The following is a 14,525-nucleotide window of genomic DNA, read 5'->3' on the forward strand; positions in this document are numbered from 1 at the left end:
GGAGAATATATTAAAATTTGTTAACATATTCCAGTTTTCTTTAAAATAGATAACTACAACAGAAACTTTACTAGCAAAGCATTTTTCAAAGCAAAAAAAATATTTCCAAAAATGTATATACAGAAATTAAACACATTCTATGCCCAACAGTCCTATACAGTTTTTGAGATAATTAAGCAACAGGGACTGACTGGAGCAGAATTGCTACCTATGTACTTATAGCCTAGCTTGTTTCATATAATGCAAATATATGGACATTCTTTTAACTGAAAGTGAGGTGATGAGAGATGTTAATATAACTAATTTAATGTTTAGGTTATTTTTTGTGAAAAAGCTATTACAGAATTGTCACCTTGGCCACACCAGAATACTAGCATCTCCCTTCAGGGGGGAAGGGGGTGGGGTGGAAGAGAAAACACTGTAGGGGTACATATGACTTTGTTGCTGTGCAGGTAATATGGGAGAGAAGAGCTGAACATAGAGCGAGCACACAGAGTGATCTCAGAACAGTTTCAGCTGAACAGACAGGTAATGTGCAAAATTATGTTTTTGAGTAGTGAATAATGAGATGTCAAACTGGTATGTGGAACTATTTGTCATCTAATCTTTTTAGTATTGGTCGTTAAATTCTAAGAAACTTCAGAGATCACCGTAAATCCATTTTAGCTTGGAATTTTTAGAGTTTTGTAGTCCTGGTCATGGATATTTTAATTCGAGTTATGAGAACAACTAGAAGTACTTTCAAATTAAAACTGGCTTATAAGAATAATTAGTGGTGCAAGAAGACATGTCATGTGAGCAACTTTTTAAGAATATAAATATACTTCTAGTAGTTTGCATGTATATATCTGAAGTGATATACGAGTACCACATAAAACTACATAGATAGAAACTGGTACAAAATACAGCAATTCATAATCATAACACTTGCATAAAGTTGAACCTCCATGTTCAGTTTTGTAGAATAAATCTTTCAAGAAAGGCGTAATGAGTATGAGAATTCAATGTACAATAAATTACCAAATAACATAGGGAAATGGAAGAAATGAATTTCAAAGACAGCTGAGATCCTATTACAACATACATTTTACTCTGTAGATCAATATGTCATCCTAGTTAGCAGAATATAATATCTGAGTTGGTCTGTTCTTATGAATAGTATCTGTATTGTGTGGCAGTATGAATGAACTAAGTTGTAATATTTCAGTTAATTTTAGACATGTATGTAAGACATATTCTATGTCTAAAACTTGACCAAAGATGAACAAAATGGAACTCAGCTGAACTGAAGTTTCCTTACCAGCATAAATGACAGCTTTAAGTAGAAACTGGCAAGAAGACTAGTCAGTTTTGCGCCCAAACCTCCCAGGTGCTATAGTTACCAAAGGGACACTTAAGATAAGGAAATAATCATGCTACTTGAGTTTATGCTGTTCTGGTGGGATATGAGGTCATGTAATTTTTTAGCCAAGTACCACCGTTTTGGAGGAACTTGCTGCCTTCAACTTCAGTACTTCTGCTCTAAAATTTGAGACAGAAGATTCCTCCAGAATGCTAAGCACCAAAGTACACGGCCTCATATCCCAGAAGAACATGATCTCAATATTCAATGCTGTGAGAACATCAAATTTTGTATATATGTTGCTTTAATTGCAAGTAACTTAATTTATATTTATAAACAGTTTTGAAATAAAATGTCTGTGAACACAAACAAAATACCATGTTACTATTCTTGAAGAGCATAAAAATTTACTAAAATAAAAAGGAAAGTGAGAATGGTTGTTGAAAATGATGTAAATTGTTCTAATTAAGAACCAAGAATGAAACAGAAATGGTAATTTTACTTACAATGACCACAGATGCAACAGCTGCTACACAAGTGATGAAAATTGTAATGCCAATCATACGCAAATGTCCTACTTTATGACCTTTACCAGAACATCACAGTACACATCTGGGTAACTGAAAGTCATGTATTGATAATCATTAATAAATGTTACACTTCCTGCAATACAACTGTTTCCTCACGTGTGTTCACAGGTAAGAAAAAGCATATGAATTTCCTTGACCTGCTGATAGATGTCTCAGAGGAAGAAGGACTGTTGACAGATACTGACATTAGAGAACAAGTGGACACATTCATGTTTGAGGTGAAGATATTGAGAATTAATGTAATTATACCGCCACTGCTTACCATCAAATTGGTATAATAAACTGGAAGCTCAATAAAAATGGACAAAAAATGATCCTACATAGGTTATAGCTGGTGGCAATTCCAAGACAGTTATCATCCTCTTGTACTATAGGCAATGTTAGAGGGTAAAGTTGTTTATAAGCAATTAAGACAGATAGGCGAACTGAGGTATAGCTTTATGTTCTTAATCTTGGCACTAGCTGGAAGTGTGTGGCCAGCTTCATGGTCCAACCTCTTTATCCCTAGAGAAAAAGTCCCCTATACCCATTTGACAGGTGGGTTTATGCTCCCAAGACATGGTCTTCACACTGTGGATGAGAGAAAAAATCTTGCTCCAGCTGAGAATTAAGCCATGATTCTTTGGCCGCCTAGCTGGTAGCCTGTCACTACATATAATGTGCAATTCTGGCCCCCACTCTGTTACCCTAATATGATAGTTATAATGAGGACTAAGGATCTATACATGACAAATCCTAGAAAAGGAGAGATTGCATCCATGAAGTGCCTTATAAACCGTTCTTCATAGCCATGATTTTCACTAACATTACAAATGTAAGTAATATTCTCAGAGACATGTCCGGATTCATTTTTACAGTTATGTACCCAATGTATACATTTTTTCATGTATACAGTTTTTCATGAAGCAATTGTAACAACTCACTTAGCGCTGACAGCAGATAACCCAAGAGAGTTATGATGGGTTCAACATAGAGCTAAGATGGGAAAAGAGAATATGAGAACAGCGTTCTGCTGTAGAAACCCCTTACAAAGTGGGCATTTGGAAGGATGAGTTAAAGATATGAAGACAACATAAAAATGGTTCCTAGGAAAATAAATTCAGAGAATATGAACCACTTCAAACTTGTTCATAATTGAGTCAAATCCTTGAGCCTTCGAGAACTGGTTACAAGATAGTTCAGTTTAAATAGTCAATAAATTGCTTACATAAATATCAATATCGTATTTCATATATATTTAAAATGCCAGCATATATACTCTCTTATTTATGTCATTTTAACAATCGTGATTTGTGGAAACATTGTTAAATCACAGTAAATAAACTTGTGGTCTTCATGTATGATATAACATTAGGCTGAAAGATGAATGCAGCGATTCCCCATTTACGTCACTGAAACATGTTTTAGGAACACTTCCCTTACGTAAATCACAGACTTCCTCAATTTTTATGGCATGTGATTGCAAAGCAGAACAGTTTTGTCCTATTAAGTTTTCATATTAAGTGTACATGCAATACACAGAAGAATTGACTTGTATAACTGAAGAAGTTTTAACATTCATGTCTTCAGTAATATCTGAGGTATACACTTGCAAAGAGAAGATATTTTATTCTATGATATTTAAAATTTAAAGCATCAGTATCATTGTTTAAAACAGAAACATGTATTTCAACTTATTATTTTTCTCTCGTGTGAACTGTTACTTACATGAATATCAATAAGGCTCTTTGAAATTATGCTTCGTTGGCTCTTTTCAGGGTCATGATACTACATCTGCAGCCATATCCTGGGCTCTTTTCACACTTGGTTCATATCCTGATGTTCAGGTAACACTAAAACTGGACCATATCTTCATATTTTTTTAAGTTTCTTGAGTTTGAGTTAGACTGAGACCTCTAGGTACATTGGCCACTATTTGGCCTACTGTACCAGCACTGGATGATAAATGAACATGGAGAACTTGGTGGAATGAGAATTGGCAGAGGAAAGCGATGTACAGTATGTGCCAAAAGATTCAGTACTGAAATTCGTGCATGTGCGTTTGTCAATCGGGCGTAGCTCCAGCCGCACATGTTCCCAGTAGTGAAAAGGAAGTTGTATTGTGCAGTTGTTGGAAATGGGTCTCTCAACGGAGGAAAAACTATTCATAGGTGAGTATTATTTCTGCTAATATGGAAGTGGTCGCCAGGCAACTCACTTCCTTGGTTTGAGCGGCCAGATGTTATCGTCCAGAAACCGCTACATAGTACACGTGTGACGCTATGGTGTGCCGTCTCAGCACACAGTATATTAGGCCCCTATTTCATTGAGAATGAGGAAGGCAATGCTCTTACTGTCACCCAAGAAGCTACAGGGACATGGTGATCAGATCATTTATTCAGGATTTGAGAAGGTTCTGTCATGCAAGGGGCCTTCACATGAATAGACAGTGGTATCAACAGGACGTCTTTTCATTTCAGTACTGTATTTTTGGCGCATACTGTACTTGGAGAAAACCTTCCCCAGTGCCACTTTGTCCAAAACAAACCCCACATGATGTGACCTGGGATCAAACCAAAGCCACCATGGTGGGAAGTCAGCGACTAAACGCCTGAACTATGGCACTGCATATCTTCACATTTCATCTAGGATATTATTAATGGCACGTTCCTGTGGCAGTGACAATCATTGGAACTGAAGATTCAGATTTAATGAATGTTTGTCTATGTCCTTGAAACATTAAGATGAGCAAATGTCCCTTTAAAGAGGTCCTGTTGTGTCTTCTAAATATTACTGTTTCAGAAAAGTTTTAAATATGATACAGTTCTTAATACTAGGGATGGAAATGACTCTTCAGAATTAGGAAAATGCTCCTGACTAGCATAAAAGCCTAGGGAATGGCCAACATATGGCATAAAGAAAATTACAGTGCAGGTTTTGGAATTTGTTCCTGCATGTTTTGTCACTGGATAAACTATCTGTAACATCTTAGGACACTGTACATAGTTCTGTTAGAGGAAGTGGGGCGCTATGGTAAATGGCATCAACCCTCATATTCAGCCCTGGTAATACTTGAACGAAGAAAAGTTGCAGTGATAATGGCGGTGGTGTTGGCAGTAGCGATATGTTATTAGTAAACACTTTATTAATCATAAATAAACAGTATTTGACTTCTTTACAGGAAAAGGTAATGAATGAACTGAAAGAGATTTTTGGGGATTCTGACAGAGAGGCAACATATGATGATCTCCAAAAGATGAAATACATGGAACAAGTCATCAAAGAAACACTGAGACTCTATCCCAGTGTTCCAGGATTCAGCAGGAAACTTGACATGAATGTGCAAATAAGTGAGTCACCTCCACTTATTCACTACTTTATTATTTTAGTGTGTTAGAAACGAAAGAAATCTCTGCATTATATTGCTCTGAACAATTTAGCTCTCCAGCTACATTCTGTACACCCCCAAGATTATCATTTACTGCGTGAAAAAAAACGACTCTCTTAAGGTGAAAGGTAGAAACATAATGCCCATAGTGAATTAAGCAGCACATTGTGCAGATCAATGGGAGAGTGCAGGTAATGCTCCATACATTTCAATCTGGGCTTCTCACTGGAGTTGCTGGCTTCATGCCCTGCCTGCTTTCCCCCAGGGGGAAAGACCACCCAATTCTCACTGGAGAGAAGGCTGGACAAGCCACAGAGCATGTCTGGATGCTGTGAAGAAAAGAAAAATCTGTTGCTCTGCCAGGAATCGAACCATGATTCCCCAACCACAGCATAAAAAGTACATGTTAATTTCTTAAATTCTGAGAGGAAAGGATATCTTGATAACATATGGAAGGAGGGACTTAGAACACCCACAAATGTGGTGGACAGACCAACCGAAGACTACAAGAAGTCACAGCTTAATCCCTGAATGCTGATGATGATATCTAGTAGAATACAATTTTCAAAGATGTAAAGCTTTGTAGTGTCAAGGAGTAGGCCATGCAAGAAACCAGCATTAAGCAGAATGCAAGAGGAACCTGCTTATAGCTGCTTTCTTGATTCACTTATTCTTTGACCCTGAAGAAAAAGGCCTGTAGAACTCTACCAAACTAGACAACATAACAGCACACAATATTGTAATTTTCACAGTCCTCACTGTGAGACTCTCAAATCCAACATATTATCTAGACATATCTATTAACAGAATTATTAACTGGTACTTCATTAACAAACAGTTAGCAGTTCCATCAGGATTGTTGAAGGTATTTGGAAATGACTGTAACAAATCAAAATTACATTCATGAAGAAATTAAGTTGAGATCAGGCTCTGGGAATGGTTGCTACAGTTCAATTGATAAATTTTTGTTTTCCCACTTCTTCTCTAAAAATATAAAGATTAAAAAATGAAAAACTATAATTTTATATGTTGAACTGTATGCATTTGAAACTTGGTCTCTCAGACTAGGGGAAGAACACACACTGAGGCTTTTGGGAACAGGGTTCTGAGAACAATACTGGGACCCATGGAAGGAAGTAACATGAAGATTAGAATTATGTAATGAGAGAGCTTCACAGTTTATATTCATTACCAAACATTATTATGGTATCGAATAAAAGGAGACAACATACAGAGGCCACATAGCATGTGTAATATACACATTTCTTTAGCAACTGTGAGTGGAAGAGGCAACTTGGAAGACCCAGGTAGACTGAAGGATAAAATTACAGTCAGGTTTGAGGAAACAGAATGAGGTTGTGGACTGGACTCATCTGAGTGAAGATGCCAGACCAGTGGGGGGGCTCCTGTGAACACTGAAATAAACTTTTGGGTTCCATAAATTGCAGGATATTTGCTGGCTACTAAGGGGCTATTAGCTTATCAAGATGAACAGTACTCCATGGAAGAAGGTGAGATACAAGAATCCTCAATACTGAGACACAATGTACAAGTGTTATGAATGTGTTACCTTAATGTTACACTGGTTTGCAAATTTGAAATTTGCTACAATCAATCCATTACACATCTAAGCCTACAATATTCTCTAGGAGGCCCCTCTAGAATTTAATATAATTTCTGAGGACAGTAAGCCTAACTGGCAGAATCTTACCAATAAAAATGCTGCCAATGTTATGAACTAATTTTATCTCAAAATATATTTTCCTCATACCTTTGGACAGTATTATCAAAACCTTGGCCCTGTGAAACTCTTCTGACCGCTAATGGAACTCCAAACAAAAATTTGGAATCCCAAATACAAAAAAGGGCCAAAGATGAGGGAGGTTTCCACAAGGAAATTAACAGTAAAACACGTTCTTAGGAAAAATGTTTCTGCTTCTGTCACCATAATGCCACCTAACACTGGCAGTAATAACAAAAAGTCTGTAGTCTCACAGTATCTGCAACATTTGTATATGCTAAGAAATCATTGCATCATTCCATGTTTCAGCTAAAAGCATTTTCTTCACAACATAATTTCTGGGTTTGTAATTTTAATTACAGATTCAACAAACGTAATGATCAATGCTTTACTTTTATAACATTGATATTCATGGACAGTTCATAACAATAGTAAAATGTATCCAGAAAACCATACAGTTCAGATGAACCAGTTGAAGTCAATGCCTTAGGACAGAAGCTAGGAGTTATTTGATCTTGTACTAAGCTTCATCTGGGTTATTTCAGAGAACTACACTATCCCTGCTGGGACATGCGTTCCTATTATTCCATATGTGATACATCGAAACCCAAAGGTATTTCCCAATCCAGAAGAATTCAACCCTGACCACTTCTTGCCTGGACGAATTCAGGGTCGACATCCATTTGCTTATATTCCATTCAGTGCTGGACCCAGGAATTGCATTGGTAAGACATGATTTAATGTAAAATAGTTTACAAATGCAGAAACGTTCCCATGTGAGGGAGCATAAGGAAGCGGTTAGTTTTGATAAAAGAACTGGTATAACTAAAACGATACTGAATGGATGGCTGGATGGGAATTGGGTTGGTCTTCTGTCAAATAAAAACTGACTATTGTTCTGTTTACCCAATCATTTTTATGAGAAAATGTTAAGTCAGTGGGATTGCTGAATGGCATCACTGGCCACTGTATAAGTGACTCAGAAATATCATTCTATTGCATGTCAGTTATATTCTAACTTTAGAAGCTGTGCTAGGGATTAAATTCCGAACTTTCTGATTTTAATCACCTGACCACCTTCAGCTTCAAATTTGTCACCCTATAATATAAAGGAATGTGCAAGGCAACATATGCATGCTGAAACTGAAACTCTTTTAAGATGAAGTGAAGCCAACAAATGAACTGTGTTACTAAACAGGACTTTGAACACCTCCATCCCACACACAGTTTGTTAAAATATTTTCCATCCCCCATACACGCACACATACACAAACACAAGCTCAGTTTCTCAACTTTTTGTAGGCTGGAGAGCACTTTAAGTATTCATTACTTTAGAAACATTTAACACATATTTATGAAATTTCACTAATTGTACACAGACCTGTATATATAAATCAAATTTAATATAAAAATGTCACAAGCACAGAAAGCTGAGGCAGCAAGGAATGCTATTCCAAAGGAAATACGTACATAGGTAATATTTTGGAAGTAATAAAGAATTTTCTAATACACATCTACTTGTTTAAAAAAGTGTTTATATTGGTCTGGCAAAGCTTCAGTGTATTGATAGCCAGGACATACTTAAATTATTACAAGAAGCATACATTTCTTGATATACTCTGAAATTGTGGTACTACTTGCTTACACTAATGCCACATGCATACCAGTCATAGTTGCTAGACCATCAGCACAAACTGAAACATATTCTGTCATTCAGATCTTTGCCGATGAAATGGCTTTCCACAGACATGTCACAGTATATTGAATGCACATAAGTTTAATTACCGATATCTGTTGATTCAGCCAATTAAAAGAAAAACATTTTTGATTTCTTTAATAACACCTGATGATGAAGATATTCATTCAGCGTGATAAGTTTTGCAACCATACCATTTGAAAGAGGAATTTGTCTAATTTTCTTGGCAGCCTTCACCCAAAATCTTCCTGTGTACATCCACTAAACAAGGCATAATTTACAAAGAGCTACTCATCAACTACAAATCATAACTTACAACTTTTCAAGGTAAATGCCAAATTAAATAAAAAAATGCAATACATGATGAAATGACTGAACAATTTCAGAACTCTTAACTACCTTGGCTGTGGCACATACAGCTATGACAAATATCTTGAACAGAAGCTGTGTGTGGAACAATACAAAGAACACTAAAAAGTAAAACTGGAAAAGAAAAACAGCTTAAATTTGATAAGGTAATAGCAGCTCCTATTAATATGTATAGAAGTGAAAACAGAGCTCTGAATATATCTGAAAGGATGTAAACTGAAACACCAGACATGCACTTTTTGAGGTGTCACTGGATATACATTTACACACCAATATGACAAACAAAATGGATTACAAACATATGCTTTCACATAGGAATTATGCAAAAAATGTATGTGGAATTTCACAATTTGTATTCACAAATCCTATTGGGCTTGTCAATTCCATGCACATGAGACATGGCAGGTAAAACACTCACTGGAAGGCAGAGGGAGACATTCATAGACAAGAAGTCAATACTAAATTGGATATCAAGGAAAAGAAAAGAAATAGAGTGAAGCATATGGGCTGAATCCACATGACTCAGTTCAAGGTNCACACTCTTCATTATATGTATAAGACATTTATCTTAGCCAATAGTAATGTTATAGTCAGCAATCACATAGGAATTATGCAAAAAATGTATGTGGAATTTCACAATTTGTATTCACAAATCCTATTGGGCTTGTCAATTCCATGCACATGAGACATGGCAGGTAAAACACTCACTGGAAGGCAGAGGGAGACATTCATAGACAAGAAGTCAATACTAAATTGGATATCAAGGAAAAGAAAAGAAATAGAGTGAAGCATATGGGCTTAAGCCACATGACTCAGTTCAAGGTCATGTGGAGGCTCCTGCAAACACAATATGAATATTTCATGTTCCACGAATAGCAGGACATTTCTTGATCAACCAATTGACTATCAGCTTCTCAGTAAGAATTTCTATTTCATGGGATTAGGTTTTGAGGTGTGGCATGTACGATGCCTTGTTTAGGAGAGTTTTGATGTATTTAAATTTCTGAAATATTCGTCTATATCATTAAGCTCACATCATTCTTATAAGTAACGGATGGAAAAGATGGTAGCTGGAAATGGTCATAACAGAAATATGACACTAATATTTATTCATTTGTGCAATAAAAATTTTTGCAGAAAAATTAAGTTTAAAAAGCTTCACAGTAACATGCAATTTTCAGGTCAGCGCTTTGCTCTACTTGAAGAGAAGGCTGTCTTGTCCACTGTATTGAGAAAATTCAAGTTGGAGTCCCTGGACAGAAGGGAAGACATTGACTTGATGTTTCAGCTAATACTAAAACCAAAACATGGGCTCAGGATTAAGATTACACCAAGATAAACAAATGTAAGTAATGGAATGCTAGTATTATATACTTTCATACATAAAACATGTGCCAGAGGCTGAAACAGGGAATGTCATTGCTAGTTAGTGATGTTTATCATTTCATCATTAAAAAGTTACTAGATTCTATTTTGAACCTACTTCTTATATTCACATGCCAGTGGAAATTTCAAACATACTGACTTATGTACTTTTTCACCAAAGGGCAGTAGGTAAAAGTAAAAAGTAAAGCTATCCCTGTAACAGGCCATGAAGGCCCATAGGGTTGTGAGACGTTAAGGGTCCCACACTATCTAGACAATCAGCTCAGAGATGGCGGTAAGGTTGTCAGCCTTACGCGCTGCCCGCGCTCTACTCTCCAGGAAAATTATTTATTTAATTCCTGGTACTCATTTCTTTTAGAGGCTGAGTGAACCCCAGGGCCATAGTGCTGCTGGAAGGATTAGGTCAACTGAAAAAATCCAATGACCTCATCAGTATTTGAACCCGCAACCTTCCAACTTTAGCATAGTGCCTTAACCACTACGCTACCTCGTGCTTATCATTTCATCATTAAAAAGTTACTAGATTCTATTTTGAACCTACTTCTTATATTCACATGCCAGTGGAAATTTCAAACATACTGAGTTATGTACTTTTTCACCAAAGGGCAGTAGGTATGTGTGGATAATGTACTTGTGTGTACTAGACAAAAGTTACCATCAATGAAAGTATTATGCTATATAAAAGGTCATTTGCCAAAACACTATTACAGTAGAGCTTAAAGAAATAGGATGTGATGTGGACTGAAATCATTAGCTCAGGATAAGGTCCAGTAGCAGGCTGTTGTCAACAAGGCCAACGCAAGCCTAAAATGCCATCCCAGGCAAAAAGAAAATTTTCAGCTCCCACTTCAGGTAAACATAGATCAAATTTTTCAAAACTTGGCAAAAATTAGTAACAGGGAATTTCCATGTCATCAATGGTGTCATTTATATTATATATATAGTATTATATTATATTTATATTTTTTCACAACATGTTTAAATTACTGCCAATCATCAGAAATCATCATTCAACAAAAAATGGAAGAAAAAAAAAGGCAGTTTATAAAAGTACTGCCCCTAAAATCATACCACCCCAGGCAGCTAAATGGTTGACCTGTACTAGAGCACAGGCCCTGCTTCTGAAGACTGCAATGAACCTTCAAGTTACATAAAAGATGGGGAATTTCTTGATTCTTTGAGTGACTATTAGCTTCTTGATCACATGAGATGAGCAAGGGTTTCCATTACAAATAACAGCATAGAAATGCCTGCCTTGCCTAAAGAGATAAAAGCTTGTAAAGTGTCTTTTTATAAGACATCTTAAGCTGTCAATTTTTCCTAGATGAATGAGTAGCAAGCTCCACTGGGTGCAACAAGTTTAATACAAAATAAAACCTTTACGTATTTTGGTCAGTACTGCCCACCATCAGAAGGCAAATACCATCACTACAAAGAAATATCTTACATGTATGATAAACATAGGTTGTCATAAAGGGATTTTTACAATTAAGGGTAAACTAAAACATCAATGCAATTAAAATACATTTGTGTTGTTTAAAGTATAACAGTATCTGTCCAAATATAAGGTTTCTTTAATGTATGGACTTAAGTCACTGAATTTTCTACATAACTTGGCACTTCACACCCTTGTGTTTTATCTTCCTTCTCTGTACAAGGTCCATATGAAAAGTATCGGGAAAAGTTCCGGGAAAATAGATTTATTTCAGATATTGCTACAATGCCTCAAAATTCTTCAAAATACATCCCTTGTGCATCGATACACTTTTGCCAACGGCGTTGCCACGACATGAAGGTTCCCTGGTAGGCAGATTCCGGAAGGTCCTTAAGGGTCCACATGCAAGCCTCTTTGACGGCACTCGGGGTCCCATGATGGTGCATTTTGAGGGAGGATTTCACTTTCAGGAACAGGAAAAAGTCTGCTGGTGCCAAGTTGGGACTGTAGGGGGGTTGGGGTACCGTTACGATGCCGTTTTTTGTCAGGTAGTCGGTCACCTTGGAGCAGGTGTGACTGCATCGCCAAATCTTCAGTGATAATGGTGTGCACCGTCATCTTATCAATGCCAACACGATCTGCAATCATGCGCACACTTAACAGACGGTCTGAATTGAGTACGTTACGCACACGTTGCACGTTGTTGTCGGTTCTTGACGTTGACAGCCATCCACCGCGGGGCTCATCCTCCACACTCTGTCAGCCACTTTTGAAGAGCTTGTGCCACTTAAAAACTGCAGTTTGTGACATGCTTTCATCCTTAAACAGTTGGCGAATCATGCCCAATGTCTCCGTACCCGATTTCCCCAGTCCAACACAAAACTTGATGGCGTACCTCTGTTCAATCGTTCACTTCATTCTGCGCTTGTACCGACTCACTCGACAGGGGTCCACTGAAAACACGGCCTGGCCTCTATGAACGCGCTCAGGCGAATGGCGCGTGTTAAAGGTTAGACCCCCACTACCACGCCTGCGCAGTGCGAGCGTGCTGCGGTGTACAGTCATGTAAGGGAAAGATTTTTCCCGATACTTTTTATATGGACCTTCTTGGCCAATCCAGGATAAATAACAATTCTAAGTTGTGCAATATTTTATTTCTTATGGTTACTTGGAATAACATTTTCAGTGTTTATCTCTTGTTCTTGTTCTTGGGTAGTCAAGGTTGATTGATGTAATGAAATATGCATATTTGAAGACAAGGTTTGTTGTGTTGTGAAGACATAGTATAATGTGGTTCCTTGTTGGCTGAAGATGTGGTAGAATGTGTCTTTGAAGGAAAGGAACTGGTGTGCTCATGTAGTGTGAAGTGCCCTTGCAGGTAATGTTCTGTATAAATATATAGTTTTGGTTTGAAATGTAGTGTATGATAGGAAATAAAAAAGCACAAATGGATGAAATCTTGCATTATGTTACTGTGTTTACAAAATATTGTTTACTTTTTCAACTTTTTGGGGGGCATCTAGATTGAAATCGAGAAAGAAAGCGGCAGTTTTGACACATACATAATTCCAAAAAAAGTTATCGCAAAGAAAGCGCAGATGTAAAAATACATAAAAAATGGTGGGAATATATTAAATGTTCTTTCTGATATACAATTGACCTTGACAGTGTTATCCTGGAAACAAAACAGATTGTTCTTTGGTAGACCACTGCTGGTTGCTGAATACTGAACAAAAATAAAATCTGTTTGACTGGCCAAGCTAGTTTCAACAAACCAAACATTTCACATTTGGGTCCCTAGTGCAAGTACTCCTATTTTCATGAAGATACCATATATGAAGTTTCGTTTAGAGAGGTGGTCTCCATAAATGACTGAAATTTAATTACACTCATCAGAGCCATTTTCAAGAAAATCGCCATTTTGTATTTTAGGTTTTTGGAGCTGGAAGCTTCATATTTGTTAGGCATTAATCTAAGATGGATAAGATCTTTAATACCTAAAATATATCCATCCATTCAAGCACTAGTAACTCTATCTCTCTCCCTCTCGTGCACATAGATAGCACACCAAAAACCACTTTTCATTTCTGAAGAGTTCAAAATGTATGAACATCTGAGGGCAGCTCACATGCTACTTAACAACAAATACGGGTGTTAGAATATGTTTCAAATTAAAGCTACAGATATTCAAGATATTTATATTGTGTCATATTTCATTTATCATAAACTTGTTTTTATAAAATTCAAAAGTATCTTGAAACTGATGTTCAGTAGGGGTGACCCAAGTTAAAATGTGTTTAAATGAAATGTATAATAAAGTCTGTATATGTAAATATTTGTCTGATAAATTTCCTATCCAGAACGGTTTAACACAAGGAGATGCTTTATCGCCACTCCTTTTCAACTTTGCTGTAGAATATGCCATTAGGAAGGTCCAGGGAAACCAGGTGGGACAGAAATAAACGGGACACATCAGCTGTTGGTCTATGCTGATGATGTGAATCTACTTGGTGATGTAGATACCATAAAGTAGAACAAAGAAACTTTAATTGCTGCAAGCAAAGAGGTTGGTCTAGAAGTAAACATTGAACAAACTAAG

General features: G+C 36.8%; 1 protein-coding gene across 3 annotated transcripts in view; it reads left to right on the plus strand.

The window, feature by feature from the left end:
• Window positions 1-14,525, plus strand: part of LOC111871169 (cytochrome P450 4C1) — a 35,771-nt gene that overhangs the window by 12,928 nt on the left and 8,318 nt on the right. For 2 of the 3 annotated variants that reach the window (XM_023864066.2, XM_023864076.2), the window contains exons 8-13: window positions 453-528; window positions 2,041-2,150; window positions 3,690-3,758; window positions 5,093-5,261; window positions 7,586-7,765; window positions 10,287-10,450. In XM_023864066.2, the coding sequence (XP_023719834.1) occupies window positions 453-528; window positions 2,041-2,150; window positions 3,690-3,758; window positions 5,093-5,261; window positions 7,586-7,765; window positions 10,287-10,444 (762 nt within the window). In that variant the 3' untranslated portion in view covers window positions 10,445-10,450. Of the gene's footprint in view, window positions 1-452; window positions 529-2,040; window positions 2,151-3,689; window positions 3,759-5,092; window positions 5,262-7,585; window positions 7,766-10,286; window positions 10,451-10,849; window positions 10,869-14,525 lie in introns of those variants that run through there. The other variant, XM_033754273.1, reaches the window with a different exon arrangement.

This window comes from Cryptotermes secundus, unplaced genomic scaffold (assembly GCF_002891405.2).
Source record: "Cryptotermes secundus unplaced genomic scaffold, Csec_1.0 scaffold152, whole genome shotgun sequence".
Classification (NCBI taxonomy): domain Eukaryota; kingdom Metazoa; phylum Arthropoda; class Insecta; order Blattodea; family Kalotermitidae; genus Cryptotermes; species Cryptotermes secundus.